Here is a 19,221-nt window from a genome sequence, read left to right as displayed (position 1 = left end):
ATTACCCACAGTTCGCCTAAACCGAAAAAAATTTACGCCCAACGATTGCCTCATATACCTTACCTACGTAATAAATATTCAACGAAACCAGCGCACCGATTGTCATAAAAACTGTACCAAAGCATGTGAGGTAACATTTGAAAATTTTAACCACCATTATAAAACATATTATACTATACAAGTTGATCGAATATCAATCCGAAAATCTTGATAAAACACCCACTTCCGTAGCCAAAATCATCATCGTAATAATCTAATCAGGACGATAAAATTACAATAAAATTCCAAAAATATTGACATTTTAGTCACCTCTCTCCCTCGTACTCCTCCTCACTTTATTACTCGTGTATTCGGCGGCTTATTCTTCGTATATGTATAGGTACTTCGTGGTACCTACATATTACAAATAGACATACGCATAAACAAGTCTACATCTCTCTGTCCTCTCCCTCTCGCTCTTAATAGGTACCCGAGTTCGTTGGATTTTCAAACGAAAGAAGAAAAAAAAAGATCCATTAAAAACCACCAACTTTACAATGAAAACCGAATTCGTATTGATGAGAAATTGAAATCCACAATCAAACTCCGCATTCTTTCATAGAAGGTAATTCGATTCAATGTACCTATGAAAGAATGAAACTGAGAAAAAAAAATAATGATAATAATAAATAAATAAGTAAATAAATATAAAAAAACCGATCCGAACACACACACAAAAACTTCAAAATATCTAACGCGCATTCCAATAAAGAATGTGATTGTTATCTACAAGATCGAAGGGTCTCAGCGATTTCCATTTGAAAAAAAAAATCCAGAATTGAAAAGATACTCAACACTTTGTAACCAATTCGAGCAAGTTGAATTTGAAATATTTTGCATCCAGATTGTGATGGTTTTTTTTAAAAAAATGTTCGATTTAGAAATTTATGAAGAAAATTAAAAAATTGTCATTACTTTTTTTTCTTCTAATTCAGCTTCATCGACATCATTCGATGAAAATTTCCCTACTGGATAAAAATGAAAAATCAAGACGAAAAATTTGAATTTACTCACCAATACGAACGAAGCTAGTTGGTAGACCCCTTTCATCTATTTTCCCGATTATAGGTAAATCAAATTAGGCAAATTCCTCATAATTTTTTCACTCTGATAAACAAACAAAGTGAACACCCTCACATCGTTCGATTACTCAAAATACTACAACCGACGAGTAAACAATTACATCTCGAGTATTTAAAAAAATAAAGGCACAACAATAAACAGACCAGCCACTTTATCTGTAAGTAAACTGCAAACAAATCGACCACAGGTACTTAAAAATACACCTTATCGAGTTATAGTTCTCTCACCTAAACCTAAATTTGTTATTAAATGCGAACGTTTCCTAGTTATTTACAAAGAAATACCGCTTGTTTGGATTAATTAAAAATTGAGCAATAAATAAAAGCATAGGTAAAAATGTTTGACTGTATAAGTATCAATTTTCAGTTTACTTTGGTATATTTCCATAAATGTCGATCGGTTTTCATTATAGCGACTATAGCTTTAGATAGTAAAATTAACCAATCAGATCGAAGATAAGAAAAATTGTCGAGTGTCACTTGAATTGTGCGGCTGCGGCATTACTTCAGACATATACCGTAACCTTTAATCAATAGTTGTTGATTTCTAGTATAGGTATATTTGGTAGAATTTATTTTTCTATTTTATTATTTTTTTTTTACACTCGTATTTCGATTCGAAGGTGTAGGTAGGTTTTTTTCCTACGAGCAACAGACAAACCAAATGCAGACGTATCTATTAAATTCTCTGGTTCTGGACGTTAATAAAGGATTCGCGGAGAAGGTTAATTTTTGCATTAAAATTTTCGATCACGTGTTTTGATTAAACAAAACCGTATCCCTTTTGGGATATTCCGCCTCTTTGGCTCGAGTTAATATGAGGAAAACAAAACAACCATTATCATACATCTAAAACTTACGAATTAAAAAATTCCAGCAGGCGTGGTTTTTTAGAAATTTACACTCGATTAACTAACCTATGTCACCTAGTGACTTAGTCTCAATGATATTGCGTCGTTTTAGACGTTGAAAACCATCATCTCGTCGCGATAAAATACAATAGAATGATAGTGTTGGACAAAGAAAAATTCCACTCGATGGTAGACGACTATACATATATAATGCGATAATTTTTCAAAATAATTCGCCTAAAATACCGTTACATAAAATCATAAATATATGCAAACGTTCCTCTCAGCTCCGGTATCATCTGGATTCTGTGGATTATTGTCTCGTCGTCGCGTATATGGTATGTACTTCATGCGCTAAAAAGGAAGAAAAAAACAATAATAATCGAGATGCTAGGCGGAGAAAAAGGACCAATGATGACCACCTTTGCTGAACACCTCCCCAGCGAAGACGTGTTTTTTTTTTTCGAATACGAGTACCTATAACACGCATAAATCATAACCAATTAACAGGTAACTGACCGCGGCATTGATAAATGGTACATTTAAATTAAATTAACTCGTATCATTAATTACAAATAGACTGAAATCATTTCTCGATTGTGCATCGGGTTGTCGTGGGTACAACAGAAAAGAAATAGAATTGGTGTTATAGGTACACCTCTTTGTGTTCGATCACTGATATCCCCTAAATTGTACCTACAACTACATACCTATATACACACGTTAATCTATTGTCCATTTTTCATTACAAGAGTGTCTTCTGCTAGACTCCCGCGCCCATTCATCTGATTCATCCTTCCTCCAGAGCCCATGTTTGAAAAAAAATGTGATTTAATCAAGCGAAAAACCTTACATTAAATGACATATTTGTCGGCATAACATGTGAAATGAATGATTTTTTTTTATTCGTGTCTATGTAGGCCTTATAATGCATGTTTGAAATTCCATTTTGGAGATGCCTGATAGTATAGGTAGTCACTAGTTACATGTGTATTTTAAAAACGATTTTTGTGGATCTGCCTAAGGATATTTTTAAAACTTTTTAGAAATATAGGGTTTTAAATGTTCAAATTACAAAAAATATCAGTAAAATGTGGTCACAAAATCTTGAGAGAACGTTCAAAATGTAATGAAGCAGAGCTCATACTCAGTTACTTTTCAAGTAGGTACCTACCAAGTTACCGAATTTACTAAAATTAATTTTTAGGTAGGGTACATTTTTTAAAATGTTCAAAAATTCAATTTTTCTGAAAGTTGAATCTTACTTTTTGAAGAAAAAAAGAAAGAATGTTGATAATATCGACTATACCTAGTAATTAATTTGAGAGATTATAATACGTAATTAATTATATTTTTATTCTTTTCTAGCTGGCTACACTGCCTTTTCAGCTTTACTTTGGTTACAAAGCCCTGCCTTTTGCTATACTTTTCAAAAGGATCGTATTCTGCCAAAAATAGCAAAAAACCTTGCTTTTTATCAAAATTTCCAAAAAGTTTCTTTTCATACCATAAATGGCTAAAATTGTCACCTTTTTGTGAAAAATTCCAGAAAGTGTCAATTTTTCTAGAAGTTACCCAAAAGTCTCGTTTTTTGTCCAAAAATTGTCGAAAGAATTACCTACTAGGGAATTGCTAGCCTCTGAAAATATTGATCCTGCCAACTTGAATGCTATTAAAGAAAGAATTCAGTCATATAAAAACATCATACCACCAAATCCAGTCACCTCATACCGTTTACGCTTTAGCCAGGGGATACGAATAGGCCACACCTCATTTACCCACAGCTCACTTTTCACAGAAAAATCTCTAAAAAAATGTCCACGTTGCAATGTAAACACAACGATTCAGCACATATTGGACTCGTGTATTTTATACTACATAAACAAATGTTGAAAATATACTGGGAATAGGCTTCAAATATGACAACTTGAAAGAAGATGATGAAGACCTATGCAAAAAATTACTCACTTTCTTGAAAGTTTCCAACCTATTTAATGATATTTGAAACTTTTTTTCTTCTTTAATTGTTATTAATTTGATATGTTTTTCCTTTACCATTGTTATGTATTTCATTATTAATCTATGTTGGTGATTTAGTTGAATTGACCAAAATTCCCGTCTTTTTAATAAAAAGTGTGGAAAACACTGTGTTTTGCTGACATTGTCAAAGTCTTGCTTTCTACTAAAAATTACAAAAAGTTTCACCTTTTCTCAAAGTTGTCAAGAATTCTCGTTTCCTTTTAAAAAAATCCTTGAAAATTTTTGCTTTTTTGTACAAAAAAAATTCTACAATGGCTCGATTTTTGCATAAAAATTGCCAAAAATTAACTTATCACCTTTTTTTTTTTTGCTAAAAATTGTCAAAAAGTATCATTTTTTTAAACACGAAAAATAGCGAAATGCTTGGTTTCATTTTTTGACAAAAATTGCCAAAAGCCCTGGTTTTTGCCAAAATGTTTAGTCTCGATCGAATTTTATTCATTCACACATGGGGGCTGCAATTGCCCCATTCACCCTTCTGTTTTGGTTGCGACACTGTTGATGGACCATTGCAGTGTTGAAAGGTTTGTCCGTTTATAGGATAATCCGTCACTGTATATGGCCAATTGATCAAACAGGTCTCAGGTCTGAAAGAATCTAATCCGATCAAAATTTTGATTTGATCAAATCTTGCCTATTTGAGCTACTTGGATGAAAATTCTGAAACAAAATTCATAACTTTATTTCTCTCCCTTTTTTCAAAAACGTGGATGTTGCGAAAAGAATTATTGAATGTTCGAGCTAAACGAGGGAGAAATTTTAAAAAATATATATGTTCAATATTATCCAATAGGTAATTGGAATTTTTTTTTCATTTTTTTTTTTCAGTAGTGTTTTAATTTAAAAAAAAATAATTTATGTAACATTTGACTTTACTTCCATTTTTCAAGGGAATGAGGAAAGGAAGATAGAATATTTAGAAAAATCTGATTTTCTCTGAACTTTTGTGAATAACCCCCCCTCCCCTTCCACTGCCCTGGACGTTATTTCAACATATTCATAGTAACAGTGGGTCTCAGTTGAAGTATTTTTTCAGGTCTCAAAAACATCGCTTATCTGTTCCCATCTGTACAATCGTCAGTCTCAAAAACAATCTCTTTTGGACCCCTTCAAATTTTCAAGTTGATCTACAGGGACCGAAATTGAAATTCAATCAGTAACAAACTTCAGTTGACGCTTAATAATTATATTGTGAGCTCTCTCAGCCAATTAATTGACCCATCTGTGGTACCGATTCAGGGTGCCTATTCTCTGGATAAAATTTCAGGGAATTTATGAAACACCCCCCCCCCCCTCCTTTCCGCCATACGGTAGTGCAGATTTGTTTTTCATGCGGTTCAACTTTTCTAGCTCAAGCTCTATAAAACTGAATGGATAAAAAAATTTGCTCAATTCAAAAATCTTCGATGTTATGGATTGAAATATTGAAATAAATGATCTGTTTTGATTTTGAATCTTGAGAGATTTGAAATCATCTTGGGATAGAGAATTCTTCGAAATTTTTTCAACTTTTTTTTCGCTCGTCGTCGCACAATCCTAACAAAAGCGAACGCGATAAAAAAAAGTACATATTTGAAAATGAATGCAGTATAGAAACAGATTTTTTCAAATTGACATTTCAAGCCCCTTCTCTCCCTCCCAACTCATCGTAAATCTCAAATGTCCCCACTGCCTTCAGATAATCTATTTCAATCGAGTTTTCAAAAAAAGTTGTCGAATTTGATGAATTTTCTCTATTTTAAAAATGTTTAGTTTTCATAAATCCTGTCAAATGTGTCTTGTGTGAAGCTAAAATTATTTTTCAAGGCACGAGTTTTTACCTATAATACAGGATGTCTAACGGCTATGAAAGTCATGAAAAAGTCATGAATTTTGCTCGAAACATCAATAAAATTTTTTTTTTAAAAGCCCATAAAATGAAAACAAATCGAAAAATAGAAAAATTTGTTCAAAATACAGTCAATTTCGATTTTAGGTCAAAGAAGTCATTGTAGTACCAAAATGTCCAAAAATGACTATGTAGGTACTCATTTTTAAAATTTTCAGCGGGCTCAAGTCCTACTCTTTCAAAATCAATGCTCTAACTGCTCTTTTGTCAAAAAAAAAAAAAAAAAAAAATGAAATGAAACGATTCAACTATAACTGGGGTGATAAAATTCGAACTTTCGAAGTAAGTCGAGCCATTACAACGTTCAACCTTTTTCCCCAATTCTTGCTTCTTCAAACATCTGCCAAAAGTTTAGCAAAAATCATCATTTGAGATTTTGCATATCTAGGTATATCAGGTAAGGTACCTAATATTAATACCTGGAGCAGCTTTAAAAAAAAATTATTTGAAGAACTGACCTATGTACGGAATTTATTCCTTCCAACCAAATGTTAATCTCTTCCAAAAACTACCCGCCTACACATAAGTATCTACCATTTAATACCCGCCCTTTTCTACCCCTATAAACAGAATCTCAAGATGGTCTAGGCGTTTTTCTACAGTAGTTTACTTTCGATTTCAATTTCAAACGTTTAAGAGACTTAATTAAAATTCAGTATAAAACTTGATCGAATCGAGAGAATTTATAATTTAGGTATTATTGCGGAACCATCTAAACCAATGATTGTTCCTCCTCTTCGTTGAACCTAACTTCAGTTCACATCAACTTCTCATATTTCCAGTAGTAAATATTCTTCTTTCTAATTAATCTTAATGTATAAAACAAAGGTAATTTAACTACCTGATGAGAATCCGAACCCTTGAACTGAGACGTACGACGTACCTGAAACATATAAGGAGAAAAAATACACATAAAAAAGCCACCGACGCAATCCTAGTATATCCTACGTATAGGTTTATATTTGTACACGTAAGCCTATAATAGGTAAAGGTAGATATAATATAACTATATTCGAAGTAATATATAACGTATTGGGTGACCCCAAGCCCAAGGAACAGGAACGCGGATTGGATCTATTCGAGAAATATTTTTAATTATCCTTTTAAAAATTTATTGGCTTTTAATTTGTATGGTTGTTTGATATCAGCTCTGGCGAATCTTTCACCAAACGACATGCCAGTAATGGGTAATTCATTTTGACGGTTAAGGCATCTCTCATCGCCGTATTATAGGTTTGATCTTGTCCCGCATTCCTTGACGCCACGTTACTCAGGTTGCCCCCAATGAGGGCTTATTACGACCGCCAGTTTATTGTTTCGAGCCAAAGACTCGGCACTCGGCGCTCTGCGCTCTGACACTTTATCTTTCATGTCATCGAATCCGTAAAAGTGATATTTTAAATTTTTCAATGACGCCGTTCGTTGTCTTAAATGTACGGCCTCGGATGTTGATAATGCCATCATCGGCATTTCCTTTATACCTACTTATGTACAGCAATAGTTCGAATATTACCTAGAAATTCATAAAGAACGCGTAATGTGTTGCGTATTGTGCATATGTACCTATATAAGACGACAAGCGAGGTATTTTTTAATTCGAGTTATGGAATTATGATGAAGGTACTTCGGTATACGAGGTGTCCAAAGACGGTTGGACAGGTCTGCGCCAGGAGACAGAGTTAGTTTGTGAGTGAATCGTAAGAATTGAAGGTAAATTTTTATGGCCAGGTAATATTTGAGATTTTTTACAAAAACCTTTGTTTTAAATTTAAAAAAAAAAAAAAAAAAAAACGAAAAATTTCTAGTTTAATTTTTGGTATTTTTTTGTGATAGAAAACTACTTACTTGTTCTTACGAATTTTTTTCTATTTTCTCGAAAGCTATCATTCTCTGCCAGTTTGTCAAGCCAACCTGGGACACCTTGTATACACGACGTGCACATCGGAATGTACTTGTCTATAATATAACAACTACCGTTAAACGTGATTTTTCGTCGTTAATTAATTTTTTATTTTTACTTCTCGTTGTGTCCACAGATGCATAATATTTATCCGCTGATAATGTTCGCCATGCTTCTGAGGTGCTCGAATGGACAACAAGATACAAAACGTTACCATCTATCGCCACAACAGTACGGTCTGAAGCCGGCTAATCCGCTAGAGGAAGTTCCTATTCCAGATTTAAAAGAAACGCCACCGTCGTTAGACGATCCCAGAGTTGGCGAGCTGAACATCACGTCTCTACTAATGAAACTGGGATCGAACTACGATGCCAATATGATGAGCATCGAACCACCCGAAGAAAAAGACAACGATATTTCGTACTTCGGGTACCGAAGAAGTCACCTAGGACGTTTAATACCCACAGGTACGATGCCAGAGTACTTGAATAAAATGGATTTTAAATACCTAACACTTACGAATGGCTCTAAATTAAGGACCAGAATATCACCCAAGTTAAAAAGAAAAATTCAACAGTTCCTTTGGGCGTATACCGCCTGTCCCGTAGTCTACCGATGGAAAGATCTAGGTATTCGATTTTGGCCTAGGTACTTGAAAGTTGGATATTGTCCGAAAAATGTTTCCTGTTCGATACCTCCTGGTATGACGTGCAAAGCGTCCGCTGTTACTCATAAAATGCTGCTAAGGTGGCATTGTAAAAGCTCGTATTATCCTAATAAGTATTCGTCGTCTTCGAATCATCGTAGACATTGCGGATGGATGAAAGTCCAATATCCCGTATTAACCGAGTGCTCTTGTTCGTGTGAGACCACTTCGAATGATTAATTTATTTGTATCGTATCGTAGTATAGTATGTCGTTACTTTTATTTTCCTCGACCCTATTCTTTTCCCTTTTCCCTCGTCTTATTGCAAAAATGTAAATAATACTACGTAGACCTTCCAAAAATGTAGATATTTATTATTAGCAAATCGAGAACGAAGTTTATTGTAAAAATAATATCATCGGATGTACTTTCAATTTCGAAACATTACGAGTTACATTTCCCATTTTGTACATTTGTATTACCTACCTACCAATTAAAACAATGTTCATATACCTAAGAGAATTATCGTGCAAAGAATGCACTAAAAATATCGATGTTGTCCACTTGTAAATTCCAATCACTAATACGTTTTTTGTTTTTATTTTTTGTAAATTATCTATTTTATTAGTTTTTTCTTTTTCTTTTTTTTTACAATTATTTTGATGCTAGTCAATATATAACTTTCAGTCGTGAATAAATCGTAAAATGATACATTAAATACGATGAAATTTTAAATTTTTTTAATATTACGTTTTTTTTGTTGATTTTTTTTCATAATTGGTATCTTATTTAGTGCGAGAGAACGAATTTAGCTCGAACGGTGATTAATAAAACGAAACAAGATTGGATGAAAAGAGCATAATTTTTCATAAAACTTAATCATTCCATTGAGTGTTTCTGCTTTTTTATTTTTAAAAAAAATTGAAAGTAAATTAAGCAGATGCACTTACCAAAATACTCGAAGAAATTGGCGAATAATCTCATCGTCTACTTACTTCATAAAGTATGATTTTTTCAACCTAACTAACTATCACTTTTCGAAGATTGAAAACTTCAATTTGAAACTCAAAATTTATTTAACACGATGTGCTCTTTTCATTTGGGTTTGAATTGACAGTTTTATTCCAAAAATGGTTCTCTCGTTGTTTCTAAGTCACAACGTATGTAATTTGATACACGAGTAATTACTTATTTTTAATAAAAAAGGCATCACTGCATTTTATTTATAGAACTTTGTTAATACATATTTATCGAAGAAATATATTGATGAAAATTTTGTTAGAGTTTATATCTCGAGATTCCTTTAGGCAAAATTTTAATTAATATATCTCATTCGGATAAGTTCTATATTGTAAAGCCATGAATACCTTTTTTGAATTAAAATAAAAATAATTTACTTTCCTTTAAACGCAACATACAAAATACACACTCCTTGTATACGCACATTCATCACTTCTAAGAGAACGAAAATATTTACATAATTATTTCGATTATATCATTGGAATTATTTATTTCATACAATTCATACCGAAAGAACCCTCCCTACCTCTTTTTATAAACTTGCGATTTTTTCAAAAATGCGCAATATTTTTTTCTCGTGAAATTTGAGTGAAAAGATATCACGATAAATCTAAGAGTAAAAATTGCATTAATGGCAAAATTTTCTTCGTCAGCTAAGTATACCTACGTCCTACAATGTAGGTCTAGGTATACGTCAAATAAATTAAAAATAATTCGTAAAATTATACTGACCAAGCAGAACACGATACAGCGAAACGTCTTACGATCACATAACAATTGTGTAATAGGTACCTATATAGGTATATAGTCGGTAAACCTTTAGTAAAACAACATTTCAATATGTACTTTACTCATTCGTCTGCTGGAAATTAAAAATTGCAAAATTCACGCGATTTTTTCCTATTAGTGTTAATTTGTCGTTGTTTTAAACTTGTAAACTAGATTGTTTATGGATAAAAAATTTCTAAAGAGTTAACATTCGATTGAATATAAGACGATTGTAATTAAAATAAGTCGAGATCGAAATAAAACAATCGATGATAGGTATACGATTCTTATTGTTTGTTTATTTGTTTTTTTTTTCGGAATAATTTTCATAGTGAAAGTAAAGTGTAACTTTTATTAAAGCCGGAGTAATTAAATATAATACATATTTCAATTTAGTTCGTTATTTTATTACGTACCTACTTACCTAATTCGTCGTTTTTTCGTATTACAATAATTTTTCAACTCCCCCCCCCCTGTTTAATGTAAACAAAATGTAATTTTTTCATATTTTTTGTTCACTGCAATGCAACACGTCTTTTTTTTTTTTTGTAAATTATAACGTTATCTTGTTTTATTATTGATAATACGATTGTAAATTATTGTATTATAATTTTTTTCAGTGGATTTCCGCTGCGATATTAAAATATTATGAAAATTTTTCTATTCGTAATTTGTAGTTTTTATTCTGTTTGTAAATGAACGTTTTCGATGAATGGGCCTTTCTGGGCGATACTGTGGTTGCACAGTCTTTGATCGATAATTCGGGTAAGATATAATATAAATTATCTGGACTATCCATGAAATATAAAATATTGTTATCTAGCAATCGCATTGAAAAATATCATCCTACTATATCCAAGCTCATTAGGTACCTGCTGTAAGTAGGTGATTGCTTTCATATTCATTAAGAGATCGAAAATCTGAACTTTCTAGAAAACAAAATATTAGCACCTAGTTTATTCTAAGCTGAAGGGTGAAAAGCTGAAAAACTACGTTCAGACATGAAGATAATGTAGGTATAAATATCCCATACAGCAGCTGGCTCGTACTCGGTTACTTTTCAAATAGGTAAGTAAATTCGTATGAATGTAGTACTAAGTTACACTAACTTGGTTACATTTTCAACGTTTTGGTTACTGAAATTACTTATTTTTATTATTATGTATTCATTCATTTATTTAATTTTTTTTTTTACCTACATATTTTTAGAAATTTGATTTTTTATATACCTAGGTATACCTAGGTCTTGAATCAGAAAAAGGAATGCCAGTAAGTTATTCTTTCCCAACTATGGCTACATCTACCAAATACATTTTACATAAAATCTCTCCTGTTTTTTCAAAGTTGCTAAAAAGTCTCGTTTCTTGCTAAAAATTTGACGTTTTTTTTGCAAAAAATTCCAAAAAATCTCATTTTTCCCCCTAAAATTACTCGTATTTGAAAGTATAATTCATCAAAAAGTCCGGCTTTTTGCTTGAATTATTACCGAACAGCAAAATTATTGAAAAATTATACTTTTCCCCAAAAATTAGCCAAGGTTAAAAGTTCCGTTTTGTTACTGAGAAAAAAAAATGAAAAACGTTTTGCTTTTCCTGCAAATATTGTGAAAAAATATTAATTTTTTTGCACACCAGAAAATCGTGATTTTTGCTAAAATTGCCAAACTTTTTTTTTCTTTTTTTTTTATTAAGAATTCTTGATTTCTTGTAATGCTGAAATTATCTACTCAAAGGACTTGTTTTTTTTTGCCAGAAATCGCTAAAAAGTATCGTTTTTTTGCCAATAATTCTCGAAAAGGTCTGCTTTTCGATAAACTAGAGCTGTGCAAAGTCATCTTTTTCGCCAAAAATTCTCCCTTTTTCAAAAATTAGCAAATATTTTTGCTTTTTAAAAATAAAATTGCTAGATAAGATTCCTATTTTTTGCAAAAAATTTCAAAAATTTCCACTTTTTTACCAAAATTGTCCAAAAGTTACGCTTTTTTTGACAAAAATTGCGAAAAAGTTTCATTATTTTACCAATTTGCTAGAGATCTGCTTTTCGAAAAAATATTCACAAAAACTTTCGTTTTCTTGCAAAATTACTAAATAACATTTCACTTTTTCCCAAAAATTCCAAAAAATCTCCCTTTTTTCTAAAAATTACCAAGAATCTTGATTTTGACAAAAATTGTCTAAAAGCTCTTCTTTCTCCTAAACTTGCGAAAAATTCTCCCTTTTTCAGAAATTACGAAAAATTTTACAATAATCTGTCTGGATCTTTAAAGAGCTTAAGAAATATTTTCATAAATTCTCTATAATCATTATGATTGAATTTTAAAAACTGAAAAAAATCAACAATTGAACAATAGACTTCAAAATCTTCGAAAAAATAACCAATTTCTGATATTTTGAGCAGCGTTGAAGTAGTCTTTAAATATTGAGTCTTGAGCCTGACTTTGAAAACTTTCAGGAAAAGTAAAAAAATGCTAAGTATGTCAAAAATTCAAAAATGACGAAAAAAAAATCCGTTTAGCGTTCCTAGCGATGACATCTCATTACCTACTTAGATAGGTACCAAGTTGAAAGAAAAAACGTATCCAAATCATGATTTTAAATGGAAACACAAACATTCCTTGTAGAGGAGTCTTTATTCCATTTTTCCCCACCAAAAATTCCCAAAAAATTCTGTTCCGACTTTTTGCCAAAAATCGTCAAAAATTACCGTTTTTTAAAAAATTGACACAATTTTTTGCTTTTTAGCAAAATGGCTACAAATTGTCCGAATAAATGTTTTCCTTTTTTCCCAGAAATTACCAAAATTCTCTTCCCTCGCTTTCTGCTAAAATTGTTTTTTTTTTGCCAAAATTTTTGTTACCAAAAATTGCTAAAATGACTCGCTTTTGTACCGATAACTTGTAAAATGCTTTTGGCTGCTGAAGTTTATTTTTTTAGAAAACTTTTAGTAGGTATATCTACGAGTCCTGCATACGGTTATTGACGTTATGAGCTTCATTTTCATGTGGTCAAGTAATTAAATTGAGTTGGAATTTGCCATATGAATTGAAAACATTTCTATATTTGAACAAAGATCCAATTCCAATCATCGATGTAATTTTCAAAATTTCAATCAAATCATTGCTGAGCAAAGACGCAAAGTTTGAAAAATCATAAGTACCTATCTTACTTACCTCAGCAAATTTCCGAACATTTTTTCTGAATTCGGTACATATTGCAAAAAATTCCTAATCAAAATATTTAAAATAAAACAACTACTAACGTTATAGTTTTTAAACAAGATTTTTTTTATGAAAAAAAAAAATTAAAAAATCAATCCAGCGTACAACACTTTGAGAACACCTTATTTCCAAACTACTTAATCTGATTCGCTTGTAGGTTGTTCAGTTGACACTTGAGATTTTAAATTTTCTCTTTAAGTTCTAATCGCAGTTGTAATTGGTTTTGTAAATGGTGTTTGAGTGAGCACTTCTTTATTGACGCTTCGTCAATACAGCATTTCACACCTACTTACGCAGGGGCGTAAATGCACCCATCGACAATAACCCCGCTCTACTTGGATGCAGGACGCGTACTGTCTCCGCGCGTCTTTATTATGATTTAATGTCGAATTTCTCGCAGACGTTAATACATTCGTGGCGCCGGAATAAAATTTTTTTGTATATTTTAACGAGTCGTTAATAACTTTGCAGAGAGGTTCGCGTTATGAAAACCAAATGAATGTTCCTCCGAATTCATCAATGGAAGAAGAAGATGACCATCACTTGCCCAGGTATACATACTTACCTACACCGAGGAAATGGAACTGAAAAATAAAAAAAAATAAAATAATGATCGCATACTATTATAAGGGAAATATTCTTATAATATTTAATAAACTAGAATCAAACGTCTCAGTGAAAATCACTGTTCTCGAATGACCTTTTTGAAAAATAAATAGTAAAAAAAAAACTAGCGTTATACGTTCGTTGGTTTTTATAACCCATTATTTTCGTATACATTGCCACGATTTGATAATAAATTCTGTTCTAAACAACGCCTACGAAAAACGCCGTATGCAACGTAACTAACATATTGAAATAAGATTACTTTTCCCATTTTACTGACATAATTAAGTAAGTAAATATTTACCAACCAACAACCCGAGTGTTTTCTTTTCTTTTATATTAAGTAGTAATAAGGTAGGTCTAGGTATTAAGATGTTGAATTAATCTGTCGTTGAAATAATGACAGATTCGTAAATCACGACAATTCCTTGCCAGCGTACTTATACATGTATAAAGAATGGACATCGAGAAGCTTCTCAGCGCATAATGTACATAGAAAAGACATACTACATACGTTGAAACCCATTATTATCAATTACCGCGTTAAAAACCCAAGTAAATTCGCAATACCCACAATATGGCAAAAACGTAAAATTTATAGAACGCAAAAATCTTCAATTTCAGGTTACACGTAGGTGGTATAATTTACTTACGATGTGTCATTGCTATTTTTTTTCCTTTTTTCTACCACTCAGAATGCGTTATCGTGACTTCGTGAGTATTATTTTTTATAAAATATGTCGAGTTTTCGAAGCGATTTTTGATCTAAGAAGGAAACGTTCGCCAAACCACTTTACGCGTAACTTTTCTTCCCACAGTTTATGGAAAACTTAAAACTATATATACCGATGAACTGAGAAAAATAACATCGTAAAGAATGGATGGCCTAATCTTCAAAAAAAAATTCTAGTTTGTTTCGATATTCTTTTTGGTATTTTCGGTGTTTGATATCGAACCGATATAGGTATATACTCGCCTGTGCGAGAGAGCTGTGTTAGTCACACGTATGATCATACAGAAACACCGACATGAACGACCGTCACGGGAACAGATTTTTATACAATTTATACGTATTAAAAGTTCAAGTAAGTATAAAATACCAGAATATTACATATAAAAAGAATAGTTATTCAAACTCGAACACAGAAGTTGGAAAAGATCCGACGTACCTATCGTTTTGATTGATGTTTTTTTTTTTTTTTTTTTTTGAGCAACTATGTAGGTACTTATTGATATACTGATTTAACTACTTCTTGTTTACTGAAGTATTACAATTTCAATTTTCAAGTATTATGTATCAATCATTTTTGTATCAACTTACCAGAAATAACTTTCGTTTCTGTTCTTTTTAGCATTACTCGTAATCAAAATACAAAAGTGAAGGTGCCTTTAGCTTCAAAATGTAAGAGTCCAATTCAAATGCAAGTTGATATCTCTACCGAGAAAATCTTGGAACGATGTTTTTCTGAAAAATAAAATAAAATTTGAATGCCCGATTTTCTTAATATTTTTTTTTCATAAAAATTTAAATAGCTAACAAAATGTTGAGACAGAGGCGCATTTTCGAAACAAAAAATACAAATAGTTATTATACCTATGCATGAAAAATGGTCATAAATAATAAAAACAATAACACCACTCGTAATTTATTTTCCAGCCAATATATCTCAGCGTCACTTTTTCATGCACCTAGGTATATATCGCGTATTCATCGATCACCCATTTCAGAATCATTGAAGAAAAAAAAAGGAAAGATGCGGCTGAGTCGAGCTCGTGCCTTTATCGCCATTCAGCAAGGCCATAATAAATATCCACGAAGATGATTACAGCAGTGTTTAAACTACAGATTGGAAACCATTGGTCAGAATGATTCTTTAAGACAGAAAACCATTCAAAGTACCACCTACAGATTACTTTTCAATGTAGGTGCATTTCAGTTTTTTATCTCTTTTGGTGTGGGTGCACACCTTAACGTTCGGCTGAGAAATGTGGGCTTCGTGAAGCATAAAGGATGTTTAGAAAAATGTATACATGTATATATGTATAAAAAACCAGGCCCACCTCCTCACAAGTTGACATCCGTTCATTCTGGCGCGTAACTTTAAAATTAACGAGTTCTATTTACCCCGAGGCGATCACCGCACGTTTGAATCGAGCAACAGGTTGCTTGCATAAAAACTTGTCGCGCTGTACCCCTCATCTGTGTGATAGAAAGGATTTATCAGGAAATAAAGCTCACGTGTGTTATGAGAAATTCATCGCGATTTATAATTTTATCGGTGAAAAATTGCGAATTCATTTTCAGCGGTGTATAGGTACCTATTAAAATACTTTGAGTGGTACGTGATTGGAAGTTTTATTTCTGAGAAGTACGACTTTTTTTTTTACTTCTTCCGTCGTCGATGAATGGTTACGAAATTTCATTCACTTCTAATAAAACTTAGTTTGGCTTTAATTCAAAAATTAGTCAAGAATTGTACAATAATATGTATAAAAATATTTTCATGAATAACCAAAGACGCGACCTTTCGTATTCTTATATTTTCATTGAGAATTACATCCTGTACTTATGATATAGGTAACATTCGATCCATTCATGCGATTCAACTTGAATCATAGACAAAAATACTCTTAATTCATATTCAGTTTAATTTAACGAATAAGGCTGACAAAGAATAGACATAAGGAATATAGAATCGCCTGTACACTGTACAGTACATACATACGGACAGCAAACTAATATACATAATCCTATTATTTATCGTTGAACTCATCATATAACGTTAAAAAACCTAGACAGCAGTCTAGTCCGCGGATCGGTTTACACGTTAATATCTGTCCGAACAAAACCTGGCGCCAAATGGCGCTTCTATTTAATTTTAGTTTCCTCTTCCTAACGATAACATGTTCAATATCCTTGTCACGTTTCAAGCTTTACACCAACAACTACCTTCAATTCGAACTATTACATTTATACCATTAGTGTAATTTGATAAATAAAGATTATTTAAATACATACCTACTACACCGTACGGACTACGTAGGTTAGGTACGGACCGATAGGAGAAGGCTCGAAAATTATTTGAAATATTCGCCTATTCCTTCCTCGTAATTGTTTTCTCATCTCTGTTCGAACTGTATTGAAAAAGGGGGAAAAAGAAAAAAATCTTAACATAAGAAGCAGTTACATATTTATTTACCTACCTACATTAAAAACAAAAATCCACTTTTTTGTAGATGGCAAAGGGTAGGTATTAGAGATTGAAAAGTCAAAACTCTCAAAAGATACAATCATCTAGGTCATACTCTGCGGATTGCACATAGCGAATTTGAGCCAATTTTATGTCGGTTTGAAAAGGCTTCAGCGACGACACAATATTAAAACCTGTAAAAGGCGCGAAAATCCACTTTTCTGCAAATAAAAAGGGGTATGAGAAGGAGTGAAAAGTCAAAACACCCAAAAGGCACGTCCAGATCACCCTTCGGATGCACTTAAGTGCCAAATTCCAGCCTCCTAAAAGGTACGAAAAACCCGGATTTTCTCCCCTCCCCCTTCCTCAAAATTGCTCTAGGAGGCTGATTACAACTTCAGATTTCCTATCGATTAATTCCATTAATTCTTAGTTTGACCTTTTTGACGTTTTTCACCCCTCTCCACCTCTTTCTCAAAATTTAGACATTCGCGAATTTTAAATCAAAGTCATCCCCACTCAAACCTCTTCAGTCCAAGTCAAAACGAGCGTAAATATACCGAATCACAAATTTTATTGAAATTCCCAACTCTAAAATATTTTTATAGTCCGTCCATTTTTTTTTTTTTTTTTTTTTTAATACATCAGACTTGCGAAAAATTAACGTAAATGGATTACCCTCAATCTGAGAATCATGATAGGCTGTAGTGTATAAGCTTTATTTTTCTTTTGTTCTAATAGGGAAAATCAGGCGAATGAAACCTTGGCGGCTGATATATGTAGTACCTATTTAATATGATGATTTTTTTCATCATACAATGAGTACCTATAAGTTGATTGATAGGTACCTATATATGTACCATAAATTTCAATCACTTATGATAATACCATTTTTCAAAATTGTATGGAATGTTATTTATAAGCGTCTCAAATAAATATGTACGCGTATCTGAATCTACCTATAGGTAATGAAACAATAGTCTGGTTCTAGAATTTAAATTTCATAATCCAACACAAAATTATTTCCTATTCAATCAAGATCACGTAGTATTGATTTTGCGTTCTTGAGTACATATAATTATCCATCCAGCTGATTCGCATTTCAGGAGATGAAGAAAGAAGATTTGAAGATAAGATGAGCTGATATGATACAAGTAAGTACCTAAGTAGTAGATAATAGATCACATTCACTAACATTCACTAGAGATGATAAATTTCAGGAAATTTATTTTTTGGAAACTTTCAGAAACTTTCGGAAACTTTCCAGAAAGTAGTTTTAAATTAAAATGTTATTGATCAACTACTGAATCATTCACCATCATTAGTTCATTAATTAATGTTCATAAGGGTATTAAATTCTATTATCGACTTGAATGAATGAGTGAATGTCCTATAGCTGGCATTTGTTGAATTGAAAGGTTCAGGGTTGTGTTGTGATTGTGAATGTTTACATCGTGAATTTGTGACGCTCTATTTCACTGGGAGCGGAGCCAGAGATTCATAAACCCACGTACTTGTTGAAACTCAGTCTGACTCTGAAATGTTTCTGACTCTAAAGAAAATGATTAGGTACGCAAGAAACCCTTTCGGCTTTCATTATTTTTTAATGTAAAAAAAATTTGGTCATACGACAGCTAAAACGGAAAAAAATCATTCACGTCATCACGTGCAGGGAAAATCAGACATTGATTCTAAAAAAACACTAGTCGCTAATTTTACAGTACTTTTTGAGTTTTTGTTTTCATTACGTCGCTGTCTTTCTCCTAAAAAATTCAAAAAATTAATTATTATTCAAATTTCAAAAAATTCAAACAGTGCAAGAATAACGTAATTTACTTGTCATCTGACCGTTAAAAACGTCGGTAATTACCAAGTATTTACTTTTCTAATTTTTCTCAAAAATTATCACCTGAAATTACCAAGCTTGAAAGCCAAAAATGTATTTTTGCCGCGCAGAAAGTTTTTCAAAATTT

The 19,221-nt window shown here is 32.1% G+C and overlaps 1 protein-coding gene across 1 annotated transcript in view; it reads left to right on the top strand.

The window, feature by feature from the left end:
• LOC135840848 (noggin-2-like) overlaps positions 1–10,904 on the top strand; it is a 45,458-nt gene extending 34,554 nt beyond the window's left edge. Inside the window, exon 2 of the mRNA XM_065357570.1 lies at positions 7,937–10,904. Coding sequence (XP_065213642.1) covers positions 7,937–8,686 — 750 coding nt within the window. The 3' untranslated portion in view covers positions 8,687–10,904. The remainder of the gene's footprint in view (positions 1–7,936) is intronic.
• The last annotated feature ends 8,317 nt before the right edge of the window (positions 10,905–19,221 follow it).

The sequence above is a fragment of the Planococcus citri genome, chromosome 3 (assembly GCF_950023065.1).
Source record: "Planococcus citri chromosome 3, ihPlaCitr1.1, whole genome shotgun sequence".
NCBI lineage: Eukaryota > Metazoa > Arthropoda > Insecta > Hemiptera > Pseudococcidae > Planococcus > Planococcus citri.
The sequence above is the reverse complement of the archived record's forward strand: the minus strand, read 5'-3'. Positions and strand labels throughout refer to the sequence as shown.